The 24,361-nt window shown below is 47.3% G+C and overlaps 1 protein-coding gene across 3 annotated transcripts in view; it reads right to left on the minus strand.

The window, feature by feature from the left end:
- The window catches only part of LOC148479207 (uncharacterized), a 98,138-nt gene that overhangs the window by 31,042 nt on the left and 42,735 nt on the right, over positions 1-24,361 (minus strand). For 2 of the 3 annotated variants that reach the window (XM_088454793.1, XM_088454794.1), the window contains exons 2-3: positions 10,995-11,065; positions 9,017-9,122 (exon numbers count right to left, since the gene is read on the minus strand). In XM_088454793.1, coding sequence (XP_088310919.1) covers positions 9,017-9,122; positions 10,995-11,065 — 177 coding nt within the window. Of the gene's footprint in view, positions 1-9,016; positions 9,123-10,994; positions 11,066-17,107; positions 17,158-24,361 lie in introns of those variants that run through there. The other variant, XM_088454795.1, reaches the window with a different exon arrangement.

Below are 24,361 nucleotides of genomic sequence, written 5' to 3' on the forward strand. Positions count from 1 at the left end.
TGCTGCTGGGGTGTTATTAGTGAATTCGGGGTGGTGTTGCTTCTGGTGTGTTATTAGTGAAATAGGGGTGTGAGTGCTGCTGGGGTGTTATTCATGAATTAGGGGTGTAGGTGCTTCTGGAGTGTTATTAGTGAATTAGGGGTGTAGGTGCTGCTGGGGTGTTATTAGTGAATTAGGGGTGTGGGTTCGGCTGGGGTGTTATTAGTGAATTAGGGGTGGGGGTGCTGCTGGGGTGTTATAACTGAATTAGGGGTGGGGGTGCTGCTGGAGTGTTATTAGTGAATTAGGGGTGTTGGTGCTGTTGGGATGTTATTAGTGAATTATAGGTGTGGGTGCTGCTGGGGTGTTATTAGTGAATTAGGGGTGTAGGTGCTGCTGGGGTGTAATAGTGAATTAGGGGTGGGGGTGCTGCTGGGGTGTTATTAGTGAATTAGGGGTGTGGGTGCTGCTGGGGTGTAGTAGTGAATTAGGGGTATGAGTGCTGCTGGGGTGTTATTAGTTAATTAGGAGTGTAGGAGTGAGTGCTGCTGGGGTGTAATAGTGAATTAGGGGTGTGAGTGCTGCTGGGGTGTTATTAGTGAATTAGGGGTTTTGGTGCTGTTGGAGTGTTATTAGTGAATTAGGTGTGGGGGTGTTGCTGGGGTGTTATTAGTGAATTAGGGGTGTTGGTGCTGTTGGGATGTTATTAGTGAATTATAGGTGTGGGTGCTGCTGGGGTGTTATTAGTGAATTAGGGGTGTTGGTGCTGTTGGGATGTTATTAGTGAATTAGGGGTGTGGGTGCTGCTGGGGTGTTATTAGTGAATTAGGGGTGTAGCTGTGAGTGCTGCTGGGGTGTTATTAGTGAATTAGGGGTGTTGGTGCTGTTGGGATGTTATTAGTGAATTAGGGGTGGGGGTGCTGCTGGGTTGTTATTTGTGAATTGGGGTGGGGGTGGTGCTGGGGTGTTATTAGTGAATTAGGGGTGTGGGTGCTGCTGGGGTGTTATTAGTGAATTAGGGGTGTAGAAGTGAGTGCTGCTGGGGTGATAGTGAATTAGGGGTGTGAGTGCTGCTGGGGTGTTATTAGTGAATTAGGGGTGTGGGTTCTGCTGGGGTGTTATTAGTGAATATGGGGTGGGGGTGCTGCTGGAGTGTTATTAGTGAATTAGGGGTGTGAGTGCTGCTGGGGTGTTATTAGTGAATTAGGGGTGTAGGTGCTGCTGGAGTGTTATTAGTGAATTAGGGGTGTAGGTGCTGCTGGGGTGTTATTAGTGAATTAGGGGTGTGGGTTCTGCTGGGGTGTTATTACTGAATTAGGGGTGGGGGTGCTGCTGGGGTGTTATAAGTGAATTAGGGGTGTTGGTGCTGTTGGGATGTTATTAGTGAATTAGGGGTGTGGGTGCTGCTGGGGTTTTTTTTAGTGAATTAGGGGTGTAGGTGTTAGTGCTGCTGGGGTGTTATTAGTGAATTAGGGGTGTTGGTGCTGTTGGGATGTTATTAGTGAATTAGGGGTGTAGGTGTGAGTGCTGCTGGGGTGTTATTAGTGAATTAAGGGTTTTGGTGCTGTTGGAGTGTTATTAGTGAATTAGGGGTGGGGGTGTTCCTGGGGTGTTATTAGTGAATTAGGGGTGTTGGTGCCGTTGGGATGTTATTAGTGAATTAGGGGTGTGGGTGCTGCTGGGGTGTTATTAGTGAATTAGGGGTGTAGGTGTGAGTGCTGCTGGGGTGTTATTAGTGAATTAGGGGTGTTGGTGCTGTTGGGATGTTATTAGTGAATTAGGGGTGGGGGTGCTGCTGGGGTGTTATTAGTGAATTAGGGGTGTAGGTGTGAGTGCTGCTGGGGTGTTATTAGTGAATTAGGGGTGTTGGTGCTGTTGGGATGTTATTAGTGAATTAGGGGTGGGGGTGCTGCTGGGGTGTTATTAGTGAATTAGGGGTGTCGGTGCTGCTGGGGTGTTATTAGTGAATTGGGGTGGGGGTGGTGCTGGGGTGTTATTAGTGAATTAGGGGTGTGGGTGCTGCTGGGGTGTTATTAGTGAATTAGGGGTGTAGGTGTGAGTGCTGCTGGGGTGTTATTAGTGAATTAGGGGTGTTGGTGCTGTTGGGGTGTTATTAGTGAATTAGGGGTGTGGGTGCTGCTGGGGTGTTATTCGTGAATTAGGGGTGTAGGTGTGAGTGCTGCTGGGGTGTTATTAGTGAATTAGGGGTGTGGGTGCTGCTGGGGTGTTATTAGTGAATTAGGGGTGGGGGTGTTGCTGGGGTGTTATTAGTGAATTAGGGGTGTTGGTGCAGTTGGGGTGTTATTAGTGAATTAGGGGTGGGGGTGTTGCTGGGGTGTTATTAGTGATTTTGGGGTGTTGGTGCAGTTGGGGTGTTAGTGAATTAGGGGTGTGGGTGCTGCTGGGGTGTTATTAGTGAATTAGGGGTGTAGGTGCTGCTGGGGTGTTATTAGTGAATTCGGGGTGGTGTTGCTTCTGGTGTGTTATTAGTGAAATAGGGGTGTGAGTGCTGCTGGGGTGTTATTCATGAATTAGGGGTGTAGGTGCTTCTGGAGTGTTATTAGTGAATTAGGGGTGTAGGTGCTGCTGGGGTGTTATTAGTGAATTAGGGGTGTGGGTTCGGCTGGGGTGTTATTAGTGAATTAGGGGTGGGGGTGCTGCTGGGGTGTTATAACTGAATTAGGGGTGGGGGTGCTGCTGGAGTGTTATTAGTGAATTAGGGGTGTTGGTGCTGTTGGGATGTTATTAGTGAATTATAGGTGTGGGTGCTGCTGGGGTGTTATTAGTGAATTAGGGGTGTAGGTGCTGCTGGGGTGTAATAGTGAATTAGGGGTGGGGGTGCTGCTGGGGTGTTATTAGTGAATTAGGGGTGTGGGTGCTGCTGGGGTGTAGTAGTGAATTAGGGGTATGAGTGCTGCTGGGGTGTTATTAGTTAATTAGGAGTGTAGGAGTGAGTGCTGCTGGGGTGTAATAGTGAATTAGGGGTGTGAGTGCTGCTGGGGTGTTATTAGTGAATTAGGGGTTTTGGTGCTGTTGGAGTGTTATTAGTGAATTAGGTGTGGGGGTGTTGCTGGGGTGTTATTAGTGAATTAGGGGTGTTGGTGCTGTTGGGATGTTATTAGTGAATTATAGGTGTGGGTGCTGCTGGGGTGTTATTAGTAAATTAGGGGTGTTGGTGCTGTTGGGATGTTATTAGTGAATTAGGGGTGTGGGTGCTGCTGGGGTGTTATTAGTGAATTAGGGGTGTAGCTGTGAGTGCTGCTGGGGTGTTATTAGTGAATTAGGGGTGTTGGTGCTGTTGGGATGTTATTAGTGAATTAGGGGTGGGGGTGCTGCTGGGTTGTTATTTGTGAATTGGGGTGGGGGTGGTGCTGGGGTGTTATTAGTGAATTAGGGGTGTGGGTGCTGCTGGGGTGTTATTAGTGAATTAGGGGTGTAGAAGTGAGTGCTGCTGGGGTGATAGTGAATTAGGGGTGTGAGTGCTGCTGGGGTGTTATTAGTGAATTAGGGGTGTGGGTTCTGCTGGGGTGTTATTAGTGAATATGGGGTGGGGGTGCTGCTGGAGTGTTATTAGTGAATTAGGGGTGTGAGTGCTGCTGGGGTGTTATTAGTGAATTAGGGGTGTAGGTGCTGCTGGAGTGTTATTAGTGAATTAGGGGTGTAGGTGCTGCTGGGGTGTTATTAGTGAATTAGGGGTGTGGGTTCTGCTGGGGTGTTATTACTGAATTAGGGGTGGGGGTGCTGCTGGGGTGTTATAAGTGAATTAGGGGTGTTGGTGCTGTTGGGATGTTATTAGTGAATTAGGGGTGTGGGTGCTGCTGGGGTGTTATTAGTGAATTAGGGGTGTAGGTGTTAGTGCTGCTGGGGTGTTATTAGTGAATTAGGGGTGTTGGTGCTGTTGGGATGTTATTAGTGAATTAGGGGTGTAGGTGTGAGTGCTGCTGGGGTGTTATTAGTGAATTAAGGGTTTTGGTGCTGTTGGAGTGTTATTAGTGAATTAGGGGTGGGGGTGTTCCTGGGGTGTTATTAGTGAATTAGGGGTGTTGGTGCCGTTGGGATGTTATTAGTGAATTAGGGGTGTGGGTGCTGCTGGGGTGTTATTAGTGAATTAGGGGTGTAGGTGTGAGTGCTGCTGGGGTGTTATTAGTGAATTAGGGGTGTTGGTGCTGTTGGGATGTTATTAGTGAATTAGGGGTGGGGGTACTGCTGGGGTGTTATTAGTGAATTAGGGGTGTCGGTGCTGCTGGGGTGTTATTAGTGAATTGGGGTGGGGGTGGTGCTGGGGTGTTATTAGTGAATTAGGGGTGTGGGTGCTGCTGGGGTGTTATTAGTGAATTAGGGGTGTAGGTGTGAGGTGCTGCTGGGGTGTTATTAGTGAATTAGGGGTGTTGGTGCTGTTGGGGTGTTATTAGTGAATTAGGGGTGTAGGTGTGAGTGCTGCTGGGGTGTTATTAGTGAATTAGGGGTGTGGGTGCTGCTGGGGTGTTATTAGTGAATTAGGGGTGGGGGTGTTGCTGGGGTGTTATTAGTGAATTAGGGGTGTTGGTGCAGTTGGGGTGTTATTAGTGAATTAGGGGTGGGGGTGTTGCTGGGGTGTTATTAGTGATTTTGGGGTGTTGGTGCAGTTGGGGTGTTAGTGAATTAGGGGTGTGGGTGCTGCTGGGGTGTTATTAGTGAATTAGGGGTGTAGGTGCTGCTGGGGTGTTATTAGTGAATTAGGGGTGTGGGTGCTGCTGGGGTGTTATTAGTGAATTCGGGGTGGTGTTGCTGCTGGTGTGTTATTAGTGAATTAGGGGTGTGAGTGCTGCTGGGGTGTTATTCGTGAATTAGGGGTGTAGGTGCTGCTGGAGTGTTATTAGTGAATTAGGGGTGTAGGTGCTGCTGGGGTGTTATTAGTGAATTAGGGGTGTGGGTTCGGCTGGGGTGTTATTAGTGAATTAGGGGTGGGGGTGCTGCTGGGGTGTTATAACTGAATTAGGGGTGGGGGTGCTGCTGGAGTGTTATTAGTGAATTAGGGGTGTGAGTGCTGCTGGGGTGTTATTAATGAATTAGGGGTGTGAGTGCTGCTGGGGTGTTATTAGTGAATTATGAGTGTAGGTGCTGCTGGGGTGTAATAGTGAATTAGGGGTGGGGGTGCTGCTGGGGTGTTATTAGTGAATTAGGGGTGTGGGTGCTGCTGGGGTGTAGTAGTGAATTAGGGGTATGAGTGCTGCTGGGGTGTTATTAGTGAATTAGGAGTGTAGGAGTGAGTGCTGCTGGGGTGTAATAGTGAATTAGGGGTGTGAGTGCTGCTGGGGTGTTATTATTGAATTAGGGGTTTTGGTGCTGTTGGAGTGTTATTATTGAAATAGGGGTGGGGGTGTTGCTGGGGTGTTGTTAGTGAATTAGGGGTGTTGGTGCTGTTGGGATGTTATTAGTGAATTAGGAGTGTGGGTGCTGCTGGGGTGTTATTAGTGAATTAGGGGTGTAGGTGTGAGTGCTGCTGGGGTGTTATTAGTGAATTAGGGGTGTTGGTGCTGTTGGGATGTTATTAGTGAATTAGGGGTGGGGGTACTGCTGGGGTGTTATTAGTGAATTAGGGGTGTCGGTGCTGCTGGGGTGTTATTAGTGAATTGGGGTGGGGGTGGTGCTGGGGTGTTATTAGTGAATTAGGGGTGTGGGTGCTGCTGGGGTGTTATTAGTGAATTAGGGGTGTAGGTGTGAGGTGCTGCTGGGGTGTTATTAGTGAATTAGGGGTGTTGGTGCTGTTGGGGTGTTATTAGTGAATTAGGGGTGTAGGTGTGAGTGCTGCTGGGGTGTTATTAGTGAATTAGGGGTGTGGGTGCTGCTGGGGTGTTATTAGTGAATTAGGGGTGGGGGTGTTGCTGGGGTGTTATTAGTGAATTAGGGGTGTTGGTGCAGTTGGGGTGTTATTAGTGAATTAGGGGTGGGGGTGTTGCTGGGGTGTTATTAGTGATTTTGGGGTGTTGGTGCAGTTGGGGTGTTAGTGAATTAGGGGTGTGGGTGCTGCTGGGGTGTTATTAGTGAATTAGGGGTGTAGGTGCTGCTGGGGTGTTATTAGTGAATTAGGGGTGTGGGTGCTGCTGGGGTGTTATTAGTGAATTCGGGGTGGTGTTGCTGCTGGTGTGTTATTAGTGAATTAGGGGTGTGAGTGCTGCTGGGGTGTTATTCGTGAATTAGGGGTGTAGGTGCTGCTGGAGTGTTATTAGTGAATTAGGGGTGTAGGTGCTGCTGGGGTGTTATTAGTGAATTAGGGGTGTGGGTTCGGCTGGGGTGTTATTAGTGAATTAGGGGTGGGGGTGCTGCTGGGGTGTTATAACTGAATTAGGGGTGGGGGTGCTGCTGGAGTGTTATTAGTGAATTAGGGGTGTGAGTGCTGCTGGGGTGTTATTAATGAATTAGGGGTGTGAGTGCTGCTGGGGTGTTATTAGTGAATTATGAGTGTAGGTGCTGCTGGGGTGTAATAGTGAATTAGGGGTGGGGGTGCTGCTGGGGTGTTATTAGTGAATTAGGGGTGTGGGTGCTGCTGGGGTGTAGTAGTGAATTAGGGGTATGAGTGCTGCTGGGGTGTTATTAGTGAATTAGGAGTGTAGGAGTGAGTGCTGCTGGGGTGTAATAGTGAATTAGGGGTGTGAGTGCTGCTGGGGTGTTATTATTGAATTAGGGGTTTTGGTGCTGTTGGAGTGTTATTATTGAAATAGGGGTGGGGGTGTTGCTGGGGTGTTGTTAGTGAATTAGGGGTGTTGGTGCTGTTGGGATGTTATTAGTGAATTAGGAGTGTGGGTGCTGCTGGGGTGTTATTAGTGAATTAGGGGTGTAGGTGTGAGTGCTGCTGGGGTGTTATTAGTGAATTAGGGGTGTAGGTGTGAGTGCTGTTGGGATGTTATTAGTGAATTAGGGGTCGGGGTGCTGCTGGGGTGTTATTAGTGAATTAGGGGTGTAGGTGTGAGTGCTGTTGGGATGTTATTAGTGAATTAGGGGTGGGGGTGCTGCTGGGGTGTTATTATTGAATTAGGGGTGGGGGTGCTGCTGGGGTGTTATTAGTGAATTAGGGGTTTGGGTGCTGCTGGGGTGTTATTAGTGAATTAGGGGTGTAGGTGTGAGTGCTGCTGGGGTGTTAGTGAATTAGGGGTGTGGGTGCTGCTGCGGTGTTATTAGTGAATTAGGGGTGGGGGTGTTGCTGGGGTGTTATTAGTGATTTTGGGGTGTTGGTGCAGTTGGGGTGTTATTGGTGAATTAGGGGTGTGGGTGCTGCTGGGGTGTTATTAGTGAATTAGGGGTGTGGGTGCTGCTGCGGTGTTATTAGTGAATTAGGGGTGGGGGTGTTGCTGGGGTGTTATTAGTGATTTTGGGGTGTTGGTGCAGTTGGGGTGTTATTGGTGAATTAGGGGTGTGGGTGCTGCTGGGGTGTAGTAGTGAATTAGGGGTATGAGTGCTGCTGGGGTGTTATTAGTGAATTAGGAGTGTAGGAGTGAGTGCTGCTGGGGTGTAATAGTGAATTAGGGGTGTGAGTGCTGCTGGGGTGTTATTATTGAATTAGGGGTTTTGGTGCTGTTGGAGTGTTATTATTGAAATAGGAGTGTGGGTGCTGCTGGGGTGTTATTAGTGAATTAGTGGTGTAGGTGTGAGTGCTGCTGGGGTGTTATTAGTGAATTAGGGGTGTAGGTGTGAGTGCTGTTGGGATGTTATTAGTGAATTAGGGGTCGGAGTGCTGCTGGGGTGTTATTAGTGAATTAGGGGTGTAGGTGTGAGTGCTGTTGGGATGTTATTAGTGAATTAGGGGTGGGGGTGCTGCTGGGGTGTTATTATTGAATTAGGGGTGGGGGTGCTGCTGGGGTGTTATTAGTGAATTAGGGGTTTGGGTGCTGCTGGGGTGTTATTAGTGAATTAGGGGTGTAGGTGTGAGTGCTGCTGGGGTGTTAGTGAATTAGGGGTGTGGGTGCTGCTGCGGTGTTATTAGTGAATTAGGGGTGGGGGTGTTGCTGGGGTGTTATTAGTGATTTTGGGGTGTTGGTGCAGTTGGGGTGTTATTGGTGAATTAGGGGTGTGGGTGCTGCTGGGGTGTTATTAGTGAATTAGGGGTGTGGGTGCTGCTGGAGTGTTATTAGTGAATTATGGGCCTGATTCAGACCCACTCGCGAGCGGCTGTCCGCTTGCAAGTGGGTCGATGTTATGGACTGAGCATGCGCACAACGGAGGGAGCTCCGTCGTGCGCATGCGCCAGACGCGACGAGCGAAGGAAAGTCCTTCATCGTTGTGTCCGATCAAAGGGGGCGTGCTGTCAATGTTGATTGACAGCACGCCCCCTTTGGTGGGCGTGCCGGGGGCGTGCCTCCCTTGGACGCCTCCCGTCAGAAGCCGGCCCACTGACATCACTAGTGATGTCAGTGGGTGTGATTTTGGCTCTGATAGAGCCAAAATCACTCCGGAGCTTGCGGTTGAAAACCTCAACCGCAGGCTCCGGCTCGCAATTTCGATGGTCGCGATGGTCTCGACCATCGCGGCCATCACAATGCACGCTCGTATAGCCTGTGGGTGGTGACCCACAGCTATACGAGCGTCCAGGAGGACGCTCCATGAAAATGGAGCCCGGCCCTCATTCAGAGCATGCGCTCTGCTCAGAGCGTACGGCTCTGAATGAGGGCCAATGAGTGTAGGTGAGATGCAGTATGGGGGCAGTTGGTCAACTCAGGGATCACTGGGGCTGGTGCTTTTCATCTGATATATTAAATAAAATAGATGTAAAGTGGGGGCACCAGTGACTGCGGCATAAAATCAATACACACATAAAGGGGTGGGGGGCAGTCAAAGAGCAAAATGATGCCGATGGAGAGACTCAGGGAGGATGATGCTTCAGAGATGCAGGGCGTGAGAGCACTGCAGAGACACAGGGGGCATGAGCTGGAGAGATGCTGGGGGAAGGTACTGAAGGCTTGCAAGCCCCGGTCCCTATCATATAGTCGCTGATGTTTAGCTGGGAGCCTCTTACCAGAGTACATGTACTATGTGTGTTCCTGGGAACATTCCTGAAAGTTACCTGAGAGACCTTCGAGTCCTGTGATTGTTCGGCTCCCAAAACAGCTATCCCGATACACCGCCATTGGGATCAATGCAAAAAAGAAGAATCTGATCATGTCCCAGTCCTTCAAGAGACAATGTAAATGTATATGTTAGTGACGTCACTATTGTTTTACATATGTATCACATAGGTGAGAAGATTGTGTTCTTACAGAAACTAAACATATATGAGACAAATGTTTATGTAATCCGGGATCTCATCGTTACTTTTATCCTGAGATTTCACTTTACTGTTTAAACTAATAGTATGGAAATTGCTGATCTGCAGAACATTGCACTGCCCCATCTATCTGCTGACCATTGTATCCTGCAGATTATTACATTACTGACCTCCCTAGTGACCTGCAGAACATTGCTCTGTTCCATCTACCCCTGACAAGTACATAGTGATAAATCCTGCAGATTATTACATTACTGACCTCTCTAGTGACCTGCAGAACATTGCTCTGTTCCATCTACCCCTGACAAGTACATAGTGATAAATCCTGCAGATTATTACATTACTGACCTCTCTAGTGATCTGCAGAACATTGCTCTGTACCGTCTACCCCCTGACAGGTACATAGTAATATATCCTGCAGATTATTACATTACTGACCTCTCTAGAGAACTGCAGAACATTGCTCTGTACCATCTACCCCCTGACAGGTACATAGTGATATATCCTGCAGATTATTACATTACTGGCCTCCCTAGTGATCTGCAGAACATTGCTCTGTACCATTTACCCCCGACAAATACATAGTGATATATTCTGCAGATTATTACATTACTAAAGTCTATAGTGATCTGCAGAACATTGCTCTGTCTCATCTATCCCCTGACACTTGATAATCCTTCACATGCAGAAACAATTTGTATTCAACAATTATTCACGCCTGTAACTCCCTGATAATAGGCCGTTCTTACAGGAACTCAAGCTGATAAATTCCTACAGGATCCTGTTGCTTCCCATTCTATCCTGAGAGCTCCCAGTATATGTGTGTAGGCACCCGCTGTGACTATGCCTGGCATAGGGGGGTGAGATAATGTGACTATGCCTGGCATAGGGGGGTGAGGTAATGTGACTTCCATGCCTGGTATAAGGGGGTGAGGTAATGTGACTATGCCTGGCATAGGGGGGGTGAGGTAATGTGACTATGCCTGGCATAGGGGGGTGAGGTAATGTGACCATGCCTGGCATAGGGGGGTGAGGTAATGTGACTATGCCTGGCATAGGGGGGTGAGGTAATGTGACTATGCCTGGCATAGGGGGGGTGAGGTAATGTGACTATGCCTGGCATAGGGGGGTGATATAATGTGACTATGCCTGGCATAGGGGGGTGATATAATGTGACTATGCCTGGCATAGGGGGGTGAAGTAATGTGACTATGCCTGGCATGGGGGGTGAGGTAATGTGACCATGCCTGGCATAGGGGGTGAGGTAATGTGACTATGCCTGGCATAGGGGGGTGAGGTAATGTGACTATGCCTGGCATAGGGGGGTGAGGTAATGTGACCATGCCTGGCATAGGGGGGTGAGGTAAGGTGACTATGCCTGGCATAAGGGGGTGAGATAATGTGACTATGCCTGGCATAAGGGGGGTGAGATAATGTGACTATGCCTGGCATAGGGGGGTGAGGTAATGTGACTATGCCTGACATAAGGGGGTGAGATAATGTGACTATGCCTGGCATAGGGGGGTGAGGTAATGTGACTTCTATGCCTGGCATAAGGGGGTGAGGTAATGTGACTATGCCTGGCATAGGGGGGTGAGGTAATGTGAGCACCCCAAATCTTTTATAAAACGTGTCTCCTTTATGTAGCAGCACTGGTAATTATCAGTTAGCGCTATAAGCAATGAGGTGAATGTAAATCCCCCGCACATGTGACAGACACTGATAGGAGCTGAGATTGTCACATAGAGACCCAGCATTCATCACCCCTCGTACTTACCGTTCTCGCAGCAGTGACTGGCGGTGTCAGTGGGTGGTAGCGGTAAGTGCTCTCTGCTTCCTGAGGATTATCTAGAGAAATACATCTCTATTAATAAAGTAATAATATCACAGGGCAGACACACTATTATACAATGGTGGTAGTATTATTAGGTCATAGTGACACCATGTCCCTGAATTGTGTATTTCTCATGTCCTTGTGCAAATGGTGAAGTAAGTGCTAATTACACCAGAGGGAAACTCTCTATAAGCCAGCAACGTCTTGTCCTGTTCCCGTTAGTTACACTCCTGGTGCTTGTTACCATGTTATTGTCACATACTGCACTCACTATTCACCTATTTCCTCACATGTACTGCATTATTTTTATAGATAACAGTTTATACGTTTTTTCATAATATTTACAGAACCAACGATACAATGTTCCTTTGTCTGTTTGTTGCTTTGTCTTGTTCTTTGTTTATAATCTGTGTCCAGTAATAATATACAACAGGTAACTGGTTATTTCCTTAAATACTGTTACAACACCGTCTTCCTTATATAAACACATTGTTACATTTTTCCTGTGGAATAAATTGCACATCTACAAAAGATATGAACATTTATTAAGCCAGGTACACACTGGAGCAATGTCGGGCTGATATGCCATTTGATAACGACATATCTCCTACATCACTCAGTGTGTACGCATGATTGCGCGCTCCCACTGTCGCTGGTGAAGGTCGCCAGGTTTGATGTGCAGCACATCGCTAGCGGCCAGTGCATTGTTAATGAATGACATAAAGGGGATCGTTCCGTCGTTCATTAAAGTTGTCCAGTGTGGACGCACAATCAGTGTTCACGGGCATTCATTCCGATGTCGGAAAGAATGCCAGTTGCGCCAGGATGTACCCAGCCAGCATTCAAAAATGAGTCTTATCTCATACTTTCACATACCACGGTCCTGTTACAGTGCTTTCAATATTATGATAGAAAGAAATAAAACAACAGGAAATATGCAAAAAATATTCCCGATTACTTTCAGATATTTAAAAATAAAATCAACATTAATTCACTTGAGTGCAGAGATGCTCCCTAATCTACCTGTACCTGTGTCTCCCAGCTGCACTCCTGTACCTGTGTCTCCCAGCTGCACTCCTGTACCTGTGTCTCCCAGCTGCACTCCTGTACCTGTGTCTCCCAGCTGCATTTCTGTACCTGTGTCTCCCAGCTGCACTCCTGTATTTGTGTCTCCCAGCTGCACTCCTTTACCTATGTCTCCCAGCTACACTCCTGTACCTGTGTCTCCCAGCTGCACTCCTGTACCTGTGTCTGCCAGCTGCATTCCTGTGTGTCTCCCAGCTGCACTCCTGTACCTGTGTCTCCCAGCTGCACTCCTGTACCTGTGTCTCCCAGCTGCACTCCTGTACCTGTGTCTCCAAGCTGCACTCCTGTACCTGTGTCTCCCAGCTGCACTCCTGTACTTGTATCTCCCAGCAGCACTCCTGTACCTGTCTTCCAGCTGCATTCCTGTACCTGTATCTCCCAGCTGCAATCCTGTTCTTTTGTCTCCCAGCTGCATTTCTGTACCTGTGTCTCCCAGCTGCACTCCTGTATTTGTGTCTCCCAGCTGCACTCCTGTACCTGTGTCTACCAGCTGCATTCCTGTGTGTCTCCCAGCTGCACTCCTGTACCTGTGTCTCCCAGCTGCACTCCTGTACCTGTGTCTCCCAGCTGCACTCCTGTACCTGTGTCTCCCAGCTGCACTCCTGTACCTGTGTCTCCCAGCTGCACTCCTGTACTTGTATCTCCCAGCAGCACTCCTGTACCTGTTTTCCAGCTGCATTCCTGTACCTGTATCTCCCAGCTACAATCCTATACTTGTATCTCCCAGCAGCACTCCTGTACCTGTCTTCCAGCTGCAGTCCTGTACCTGTGTCTCCCAGCTGCACTCCTGTACCTGTGTCTCCCAGCAGCACTCCTGTACGTGTCTCCCAGCAGCACTCCTGTATGTGTCATCCAGCTGCATTCCTGTACCAGTGTCTCCCAGCTGCACTCCTGTACCAGTCTCCCAGCTGCACTCCTGTACCAGTCTCCCAGCTGCACTCCTGTACCTGTGTCTCCCAGCTGCACTCCTGTACCTGTGTCTCCCAGCTGCACTCCTGTAGCTGTGTCTCCCAGCAGCACTCCTGTACCTGTGTCTCCCAGCTGCACTCCTGTACCTGTGTCTCCCAGCAGCACTCCTGTACCTGTGTCTCCCAGCTGCACTCCTGTACTTGTATCTCCCAGCAGCACTCCTGTACCTGTCTTCCAGCTGCATTCCTGTACCTGTATCTCCCAGCTGCACTCCTGTACCTGTGTCTCCCAGCTGCACTCCTGTACCTGTGTCTCCCAGCTGCACTCCTGTACCTGTGTCTCCAAGCTGCACTCCTGTACCTGTGTCTCCCAGCTGCACTCCTGTACTTGTATCTCCCAGCAGCACTCCTGTACCTGTCTTCCAGCTGCATTCCTGTACCTGTATCTCCCAGCTGCAATCCTGTTCTTTTGTCTCCCAGCTGCATTTCTGTACCTGTGTCTCCCAGCTGCACTCCTGTATTTGTGTCTCCCAGCTGCACTCCTGTACCTGTGTCTACCAGCTGCATTCCTGTGTGTCTCCCAGCTGCACTCCTGTACCTGTGTCTCCCAGCTGCACTCCTGTACCTGTGTCTCCCAGCTGCACTCCTGTACCTGTGTCTCCCAGCTGCACTCCTGTACCTGTGTCTCCCAGCTGCACTCCTGTACCTGTGTCTCCCAGCTGCACTCCTGTACCTGTGTCTCCCAGCTGCACTCCTGTACCTGTGTCTCCCAGCTGCACTCCTGTACCTGTGTCTCCCAGCTGCACTCCTGTACTTGTATCTCCCAGCAGCACTCCTGTACCTGTTTTCCAGCTGCATTCCTGTACCTGTATCTCCCAGCTACAATCCTATACTTGTATCTCCCAGCAGCACTCCTGTACCTGTCTTCCAGCTGCAGTCCTGTACCTGTGTCTCCCAGCTGCACTCCTGTACCTGTGTCTCCCAGCAGCACTCCTGTACGTGTCTCCCAGCAGCACTCCTGTATGTGTCATCCAGCTGCATTCCTGTACCAGTGTCTCCCAGCTGCACTCCTGTACCAGTCTCCCAGCTGCACTCCTGTACCAGTCTCCCAGCTGCACTCCTGTACCTGTGTCTCCCAGCTGCACTCCTGTACCTGTGTCTCCCAGCTGCACTCCTGTAGCTGTGTCTCCCAGCAGCACTCCTGTACCTGTGTCTCCCAGCTGCACTCCTGTACCTGTGTCTCCCAGCAGCACTCCTGTACCTGTGTCTCCCAGCTGCACTCCTGTACTTGTATCTCCCAGCAGCACTCCTGTACCTGTCTTCCAGCTGCATTCCTGTACCTGTATCTCCCAGCTGCACTCCTGTACCTGTGTCTCCCAGCTGCACTCCTGTACCTGTGTCTCCCAGCTGCACTCCTGTACCTGTGTCTCCAAGCTGCACTCCTGTACCTGTGTCTCCCAGCTGCACTCCTGTACTTGTATCTCCCAGCAGCACTCCTGTACCTGTCTTCCAGCTGCATTCCTGTACCTGTATCTCCCAGCTGCAATCCTGTTCTTTTGTCTCCCAGCTGCATTTCTGTACCTGTGTCTCCCAGCTGCACTCCTGTATTTGTGTCTCCCAGCTGCACTCCTGTACCTGTGTCTACCAGCTGCATTCCTGTGTGTCTCCCAGCTGCACTCCTGTACCTGTGTCTCCCAGCTGCACTCCTGTACCTGTGTCTCCCAGCTGCACTCCTGTACCTGTGTCTCCCAGCTGCACTCCTGTACCTGTGTCTCCCAGCTGCACTCCTGTACTTGTATCTCCCAGCAGCACTCCTGTACCTGTTTTCCAGCTGCATTCCTGTACCTGTATCTCCCAGCTACAATCCTATACTTGTATCTCCCAGCAGCACTCCTGTACCTGTCTTCCAGCTGCAGTCCTGTACCTGTGTCTCCCAGCTGCACTCCTGTACCTGTGTCTCCCAGCAGCACTCCTGTACGTGTCTCCCAGCAGCACTCCTGTATGTGTCATCCAGCTGCATTCCTGTACCAGTGTCTCCCAGCTGCACTCCTGTACCAGTCTCCCAGCTGCACTCCTGTACCAGTCTCCAAGCTGCACTCCTGTACCTGTGTCTCCCAGCTGCACTCCTGTACTTGTATCTCCCAGCAGCACTCCTGTACCTGTCTTCCAGCTGCATTCCTGTACCTGTATCTCCCAGCTGCAATCCTGTTCTTTTGTCTCCCAGCTGCATTTCTGTACCTGTGTCTCCCAGCTGCACTCCTGTATTTGTGTCTCCCAGCTGCACTCCTGTACCTGTGTCTACCAGCTGCATTCCTGTGTGTCTCCCAGCTGCACTCCTGTACCTGTGTCTCCCAGCTGCACTCCTGTACCTGTGCCTCCCAGCTGCACTCCTGTTCTTTTGTCTCCCAGCTGCACTCCTGTACCTGTGCCTCCCAGCTGCACTCCTGTACCTGTGTCTCCCAGCTGCACTCCTGTACCTGTGTCTCCCAGCTGCACTCCTGTACCTGTGTCTCCCAGCTGCACTCCTGTACCTGTGTCTCCCAGCTGTACTCCTGTAACTGTGTCTTTTAGCTGTACTCCTGTACCTGTGTCTTTTAGCTGCACTCCTGTACCTGTGTCTCCCAGCTGTACTCCTGTAACTGTGTCTTTTAGCTGCACTCCTGTACCTGTGTCTCCCAGCTGCACTCCTGTACCTGTCTTCCAGCTGCACTCCTGTACCTGTCTCCCAGCTGCACTCCTGTACCTGTGTCTCCCAGCTGCACTCCTGTACCTGTGTCTCCCAGCTGCACTCCTGTACCTGTGTCTCCCAGCTGCACTGTACCTGTGTCTCCCAGCTGCACTCCTGTACCTGTGTCTCCCAGCAGCACTCCTGTACCTGTGTCTCCCAGCTGCACTCCTGTACCTGTGTCTCCCAGCTGCACTCCTGTACCTGTGTCTCCCAGCTGTACTCCTGTAACTGTGTCTTTTAGCTGCACTCCTGTACCTGTGTCTCCCAGCTGCACTCCTGTACCTGTGTCTCCCAGCTGCACTCCTGTACCTGTGTCCCCAGCTGCACTCCTGTACCTGTGTCTCCCAGCTGCACTCCTGTACCTGTGTCTCCCAGCTGCACTCCTGTACCTGTGTCTCCCAGCTGCACTCCTGTACCTGTGTCTCCCAGCTGCAGTCCTGTACCTGTGTCTTTTAGCTGTACTCCTGTACCTGTGTCTCCCAGCTGCACTCCTGTACCTGTGTCTCCCAGCTGCAGTCCTGTACCTGTGTCTATTAGCTGCACTCCTGTACCTGTGTCTCCCAGCTGCACTCCTGTACCTGTGTCTCCCAGCTGCACTCCTGTACCTGTGTCTCCCAGCTGTACTCCTGTACCTGTGTCTCCCAGCTGCACTCCTGTACCTGTGTCTCCCAGCTGCAGTCCTGTACCTGTGTCTCCCAGCTGTACTCCTGTACCTGTGTCTCCCAGCTGCAGTCCTGTACCTGTGTCTATTAGCTGCACTCCTGTACCTGTGTCTCCCAGCTGCACTCCTGTACCTGTGTCTCCCAGCTGCACTCCTGTACCTGTGTCTCCCAGCTGTACTCCTGTACCTGTGTCTCCCAGCTGCACTCCTGTACCTGTGTCTCCCAGCTGCACTCCTGTACCTGTGTCTCCCAGCTGTACTCCTGTACCTGTGTCTCCCAGCTGCACTCCTGTACCTGTGTCTCCCAGCTGCACTCCTGTACCTGTGTCTCCCAGCTGCACTCCTGTACCTGTGTCTCCCAGCTGCACTCCTGTACCTGTGTCTTTTAGCTGTACTCCTGTACCTGTGTCTCCCAGCTGTACTCCTGTACCTGTGTCTCCCAGCTGCACTCCTGTACCTGTGTCTCCCAGCTGCACTCCTGTACCTGTGTCTCCCAGCTGTACTCCTGTAACTGTGTCTCCCAGCTGCACTCCTGTACCTGTGTCTCCCAGCTGCACTCCTGTACCTGTGTCTTTTAGCTGTACTCCTGTACCTGTGTCTCCCAGCTGTACTCCTGTTACTGTGTCTCCCAGCTGTACTCCTGTACCTGTGTCTTTTAGCTGCAGTCCAGTACCTGTGTTTCTCCGTCACTCTGCCGGTGTAAATGCTCCAGTGTTGCTGTCTTTGTGGGTTTTAGGAAATGATTACTTTCATCTATCCTGGTAAAGTAACAATTACTAAGAACCACGATGTAACAGCTTATTGGTGTCACTAGTGCCACCTACTGCTCACTCTGCATATGACACAGCTGAGCTCACCGTTCATTAGCTGATCTGGGTCCCCCATGATTTTATTTTTCTACCCTTATGTGTATTATAAGCTCTCAGACTAATTATGTATTATATATTAACAGGTCAGCTACTTTCCAAACATGGAAGTAACAGAAAGAGGAAGTACTGTAGCTCAGAGACTCCCTAACAATGTCCTCAAGGCTCCCCAACAGTTCAGGTGTTAGGGCCCCCATACATCAGAGATTGATTGCAGCAATCGTGCAATTTGCAATTGATTTGTGTATAAAAAGCTTTCCCTTTTTCAATCGATTGTGGCAATTCTGCAATCTGCAATCGATTGAAACAGGGAAAGATTTTCTCTGATATATGGGGGCCTTTAGAGCTATCCATGGTTGAGCACAGGTGGTTAAATCAAATTGACTGAGGTACTAATTAACTCACCTGTGCTCAGTCATGGATCTCTCTAACACCTGAACTGTTGGGGGGCCTTGAGGAGCGCGTTTAGGAACCTCTGCTGTAGCTATAAAGTAGCCATGGAAGCTGTAACACATCAGACTTCACCTGGGTCAGGGGACAAGCTCCTGACACTTACACCAGTATACACCTGAGGAGTCTCCTAGGATATGGAGCGCTGTTTGCCAGGTGCAGTCAAGGCTGTTGTAATATAGATTATAAACAATAACGAGCAGGGCCCTCTTCTCTCATGTGCCTATACTATCATATCTTCCATATTACCAATGGGATGGGTATAGGATGCTAAAAATCCTGATGCCAGCAGCCCGACAGGGTTAGGATACCAACACCTGTCGGTCAGTATCCTAACCCTCCACCTCTCTCTACCATTAACCCTCCACCCTTAGTGCCTAAACCTAACCCCCTCCCGCCCAATGACTAAACCTAACCTCCCCCTGTACAGTGACTAAACCTAATCCTTCCCCCTTAGGGCCTGATTCAGAGCCGGACGCAAGTGGCCGTACGCTCGTCCGCCGTACGAGCGAAAATATTTAAATTCAAGCGCTCGCTTGTAAGTTCGCTCGTTGCTAATTTTCCGCCCTATAGTCTCCCAACCCCTCCTCTAGCTAGCGTCCGTTCAAAATAGCGACCGTCCGTCTCCTCTTTGGTTGCGTTCGACGCTCGCACAAGTCAATTCCGGAAGTGGCCCTGTCAGTTTTCGATTGCCTGCTATTTCATTCTTCCAACATACTTTAATCGTTTCATGCCAATCAAAAGATTAATTACCTTAATTGCTCTTCACATGTTTTCAATCCTTTTTTTTTTTTCATTTTCAATAAACTTTATTCTTGTCAGTGTGTGTCATTTGTACCGCAGAATACGTACGGTTTCACCAATGTTTTCTTTTTCAAAATTAAATGTTTTTAGGAATGATACTAATGTTTTCCGTTGTTTGTGATAGGCATATTTTAGTACTTTAATTTGTTTATTTAAATTAGCTTACGCATGTCACTGCATCAAGCCTATCATAACTCACATTATATTTCTGAGGCTGGAGGTCACATGACTCATACAATAACCAATAGAATGGTTCCTGTTAATTTACAAAGTACATTAGCCAATCAAATTTTTTTTAGGGCCTTTATTAAAACTGTTTTGTGTAAAAAAAATCATTGCCATCATGAGAGCCTCCGCGATTAGTAGGCGGGAGCTCATGGTCCTCACCGAGGTCATGGACCAGAGGATCACTAGCCAGCCTTCCCCCATCACCAACCTCCGCAAGCGTATGGCGTACACGGAGGTGCGCCGCCGCCTGCGCTCCTTCGGCTATCGCCAAAATATCGGCCAATTGGAGCGCAGGTGGTCGGATCTGCGCTGCCGCACGCCACGCCTGCTAGCATGTTTGCGGTTGCAGATCAGTCAAAGTAAGTTTTTTTTTTTTTTGCTTTTTTTGCGGCCCTACCTGCGTGTGCATGTTTCCGGTATCCATCATTTAGGGGCTGAGCGCAGACTCCAACGTCGAGTCCGAAACCGACGTCGCCCTCGTCCCCTATCCCCCACTCCCAGCCAAACCTCCTCTCCCCAACCTTCCCCAAATTCCCCCTCCACCCCAGACCGGCCAGTCCTGAGGCCCCTCCCTCTCCAATTTTGCCCATCCCTCCAAATTCTCCCTCCCCTCCACCCCCCCTCTCTTTTCATCCCCCTCCACACCGAGCCACATATTCCCTCCTCCATTGGACCAGCACTGGCCCACCTCAGAGGAGGAGGATGTCTGGGCTCAACAAGCAGGCATCCTGATGACCGGTATGTTTCCCTTTTAAACTATGGTTGTGTTTGCATTTTTGTGTTTTTGGGTGATGTTGTCCTTTTTCCTGTGCATTTCCAAATTGTTAAGTATTTCAAATGTTTTGGTTATATATTTTTGCTAAACAATGTCTAGGATGTTTTCCCCTGACACATATCACACATGTCCAAACACTCATACTTGTGTCTTTCTAGTTTACGGTACCAACAAATGCATTTTTTTGGTGTACTTCGCCCTTTTTTTGGTTGGCTTTTTATGTGTAATATTTATAGTTTGTATTTATACCATCTTTGCGTTTGCCATTAATTTTGGGGGGGTCAAATTTTTATTTTTTTTTTTTAAAGTAGAGTCTGATTTTTAACTTGTTTGCTAACATATAATTTAAGGTGTCATTTTATTAATACACACATTTTTTTTCCCCACAGAGGACCAGAGGTGACTGCAAGAAATGCATGCAGGCTTGCAGACATTGCGGGGCCATGTAATTGGCATGCTTGTGGTCCTTGACCACATGTTGGCGGTCCTGCGCCATTAATTTTTTTTGTTTTTTTACCCCCCTAAAAATTTTGTTAGCAATAAAATATATTTTTTGTTTAAAAAGTCTCATTCCTTGTCTGTAAATATTAGATTGTTTAACCTTCCATAAGTCGACTATTGGAGCATGTTTTTTATAGTAAGGTAAATCAGATTGTAGAAAATGCCAGTAAGTATGTAAGCTGGCACATTAAACACCTAACAATACCAATAGGTTTGGAGAATTATCAGCATTTTTATTTAATATTTTTGGTGGGTAATGTAAATATTAATTCAAACCTGCTTAGGCCTAGTTTAGAAAACATACTGTTTCACCATAATACCTTTGGTGTTTGTTTTTAGCCTCAAAGCATATAAAATACTTTACAATTTAACACATTACAGGATTAGCCATTAAGAAAGTTTGCCTTTTTTGGGCCAGGTTACCCGTGCTTGTAATTTACCAAGGAAAAGTCTTTTTAACATAAAATAAAAATTTAATACACACAAATAATAAACACAAAGTGAATTGTGACAAACAATTCACACAGTGCAAACACACACCAAAAAACAACCAACACTCAAAAAAAAAAAAAAACCACTCAAGAACTGTTTGAAGAAGTAGCAGGCCAACATGAATACACAAATGAGGCAAAGAAATAATTGTTCCCGAAGTTAGATCCAATGTGGCCACATGAAGACAATTTTGGGGATCAGGTAGTAGGCATCATTTTTTCGGGAAATTTTAGGGAATAAAAGACAAAAAAAAACAACAAATATTAAAATTGGCCATTAAAATCTTACATGTCTACATTGTGTCAATTAACTAAATGTTTTACAATAATTACCTAAAATATCTGGCCACCACATCATCGCGTATGGCCCCCCCACATACTGACCTCCGACCAACCTCGGGGGGGCCATCCTTAGGCAAGGCATCCTCTGGCTGCATTGGGACCCCACTCCTTATGGCGATGTTGTGAAATATCCCACACAGGACCACAGTTTTCGAAACCATATCCGGCAAATACATGAGGTCGCCACCAGAGCGGTGGAGGCATCTGAATCGGCCTTTTAATCAGCCTGGTGGCTGTAAGTGCAGAATTATACTCACTTTGTGGCCCTGGTGTGGGAGCCAAATAAGGAGTGAGCAGCCAGGGCGTGCAAGGGTAACCACTGTCTCCTGTGAAAATAAATAAACATCAGGACCATTGTGTAACAAGCTTTGCAGTGGTTGCAACAGAAGGTGTCAACTTACCCAGAAGCCATGCATCACCAGCTTGTAGGTTGTCTAATTTGTGCCAAATCCCTGATTGCCGGAGAAGAAGGAATCATGTGTACTCCCGGGGAATTTGGCATTCAGGGACAGGATATGGAGGGAGGCATCACATACCACCATTACATTCAGTGAATGAAAGTGTTTGCGGTTCCTAAAAATAGCCTCCAGCCTTGCTGGAGGCTGAAGTGGTATGTGAGTGCCATCCACAACCCCTATGATGTGTGGGATGCCAGCTATTTGGTAAAAATTGGCCTTCGCCACACTAAGGGAACCCATATCCACTGGTATTTTAATAAAATGATAGAGGTGCTTAAAAATGGCCTCCATCTTTGCCCTCAGGATCCTTGAAAAGGAGGATTGGGAGATTCCGGCAACTATTCCCACCGTGGTTTGAAAGGATCCTGAGGCACAGAAATGTAACACCAACATTATTTGCGTAAGTGGTGGTATTGCTGTAGGACTGACAATTTGCCATTCAAGATCACTCGCTATTAATGAGAGAGTGTCTATGATGATTTGTGGAGGAAGACGGTATCATCTTAAGACCTCATCATCTGGCATTCCAAAAAGGGTGACACGTGTTCTATATATCTGGGGCCTTGCATGCCTACAAAGCCTATGCCTGGGACGAAGTTGAGGTTGGTTGGGTTCTGGAACCATGGCCAAGATAATACGACCAACATCAACCTGAAATGATAAGCCAGGTAGTTATTGTTTGAGACAAATGTGTAAAGAAAAATATACTTATCTTTTTAAAGAAATCCAAAGATGCTTACAGGCCGGGGTCTTGTCATGAGTAGACCAACCTACATTTCAAAAGTAGAAAATATATTTTCTATTTTTGGGCGAAACTTGGATTGTAAAGACATATTTGACGTTAAAAAAAAAGAGAAGGGAGCACACATTAGTTTGGATAAACGCACGCTACGTTTAGTGGTAAAACATGATTTTACACTAAAAAAAAGCAGACATTAGTGCGCTAAATAGTTTGCAATTTTTACTAATTAATAAGCAGACATTAGTGCGCTAAATAGTTCGCAATTTTTACTATTTAATAAGCAGACATTAGTGTGTTAAATAGTTCGCAATTTTTACTATTTAATAAGCAGACATTAGTGCGCTAAATAGTTTGCAATTTTTACTAATTAATAAGCAGACATTAGTGCGCTAAATAGTTCGCAATTTTTACTAATTAATAAGCAGACATTAGTGCGCTAAATAGTTCGCAATTTTTACTATTTAATAAGCAGACATTAGTGCGCTAAATAGTTCACAATTTTTACTATTTAATAAGCAATCATTAGTGCGCTAAATAGTTCGCAATTTTTACTAATTAATAAGCAGACATTAGTGTGCTAAATAGTTCAAAATTTTTACTATTTAATAAGCAGACATTAGTGCGCTAAATAGTTCGCAATTTTTACTAATTAATAAGCAGACATTAGTGCGCTAAATAGTTTGCAATTTTTACTATTTAATAAGCAGACATTAGTGCGCTAAATAGTTCACAATTTTTACTATTTAATAAGCAGACAGTGCGCTAAATAGTTTGGAATTTTTACTAATTAATAAGCAGACATTAGTGCGCTAAATAGTTTGCAATTTTTACTATTTAATAAGCAGACATTAGTGCACTAAATAGTTCGCTCATTTAACATTAAAAACAACTCAAACAAAATTTTGCTAAAGAGTACGCTATATTTCGTGTTAAGACATGATTGGTTAAAGAAAAATTAAAAAATTACTTAGCAAAACATATGCGAAGACCAACACATCGAAACTGTCACTTCATTAAACAAAAAACACTTACCAAAATCAGACAAATAACACAAAGTCCAAAAATGTCACGGGGGCAATGCCAAAATAACTGTAAAAATAAAATAAAAAAACATAAGTACTAACATTTTTAAAGTATTTAATTTTTTTTTTACGAGTGTTTTTAAAAAGACTTACTTAAAAACGCAACAAAAAAGAAAAAAAACCAATCCAAAAAAAACGAACGTAAATTAAATAACTAAGAAAACAAACAAAACAATTAGAACCCAAAAAACCGCCTCAAACTCCGAAACACGCCAACAATCAACTCCTCCAAGCAAAACCTCCAACATTCAACACCCGCCACCTCGACTTGAGTCACACCAAGCCATAAATAGGGTTTATTTTCCTGCATAAAAATAAGGACGGACAATAGGAGCGCACAATCAATGATGCGGCCGAATAATGCTGACGCATGTATAAAAACGTCACTGAAAACCCCAATCGGTCTGCTGTAGTGAGACCTGAAAGTCAAAAATGGCTACAGAACAGCAAAGCACTGGCCAAGAGGCGCCCGGTAAGTATTTGTCTTTTGGGCCTAAAGGATTATGTGGAACCAATATATTAGATACATTTTACATTATAAATTTTATTACCAATTTACAAAAAGGTGTTGAGGATGTAATGGAAGAGGCTGCTGGTCCTAGTAGGCCCACTAAACAAAATCCAAAAAAAAAGAAGCCACCAAACACAAGAAAGGAGATGGAGGTTTTGATCCAAATGTGTGTTGACACCCTGCCCCAGGCCCCAAGGAATATGGGTGCAAGCCAGAAATAGAAAATGTGGGATGGCATAGCCAGTGCTGACAATATGGTGGGTGAGTTTGAACGTGCAACTCGGGATGTCAAACGCCGGTACATACAAACTACATTTTATTAAAAAGTGTTTACAGGTCCAAATACTGCAGGAATAATGCCAACTTTTTAACCCACAGATGGAGCGACTTCAAATATCGGCTGAAGCAAAAACTGGCTGATAGGGCTAGGCATGCAGGGGGGACAGGTGGGGGTCCCACCCCTGTGTCACTGGAGCTCAACGATTTGGAGGAGCAGGCCCAGGGTGTGTGCAGGATGAGGAGGTGTTTGGCATGTTGAACATGGATACCGACATGCCAGACTTTGCGGCTCCTCATGTTGCCTCAGGTAAATGTAGTAATGTTAATAACTCAGAAATGTGTTTGGGACAATATCTACATTATAATGGTACTCTTTTCTCTTTTTTTTCACAGAGACA

Source organism: Taudactylus pleione, unplaced genomic scaffold (genome assembly GCF_031769625.1).
Source record: "Taudactylus pleione unplaced genomic scaffold, aTauple2 ptg000632l, whole genome shotgun sequence".
In the NCBI taxonomy this organism is placed as follows: Eukaryota; Metazoa; Chordata; class Amphibia; order Anura; family Myobatrachidae; genus Taudactylus; species Taudactylus pleione.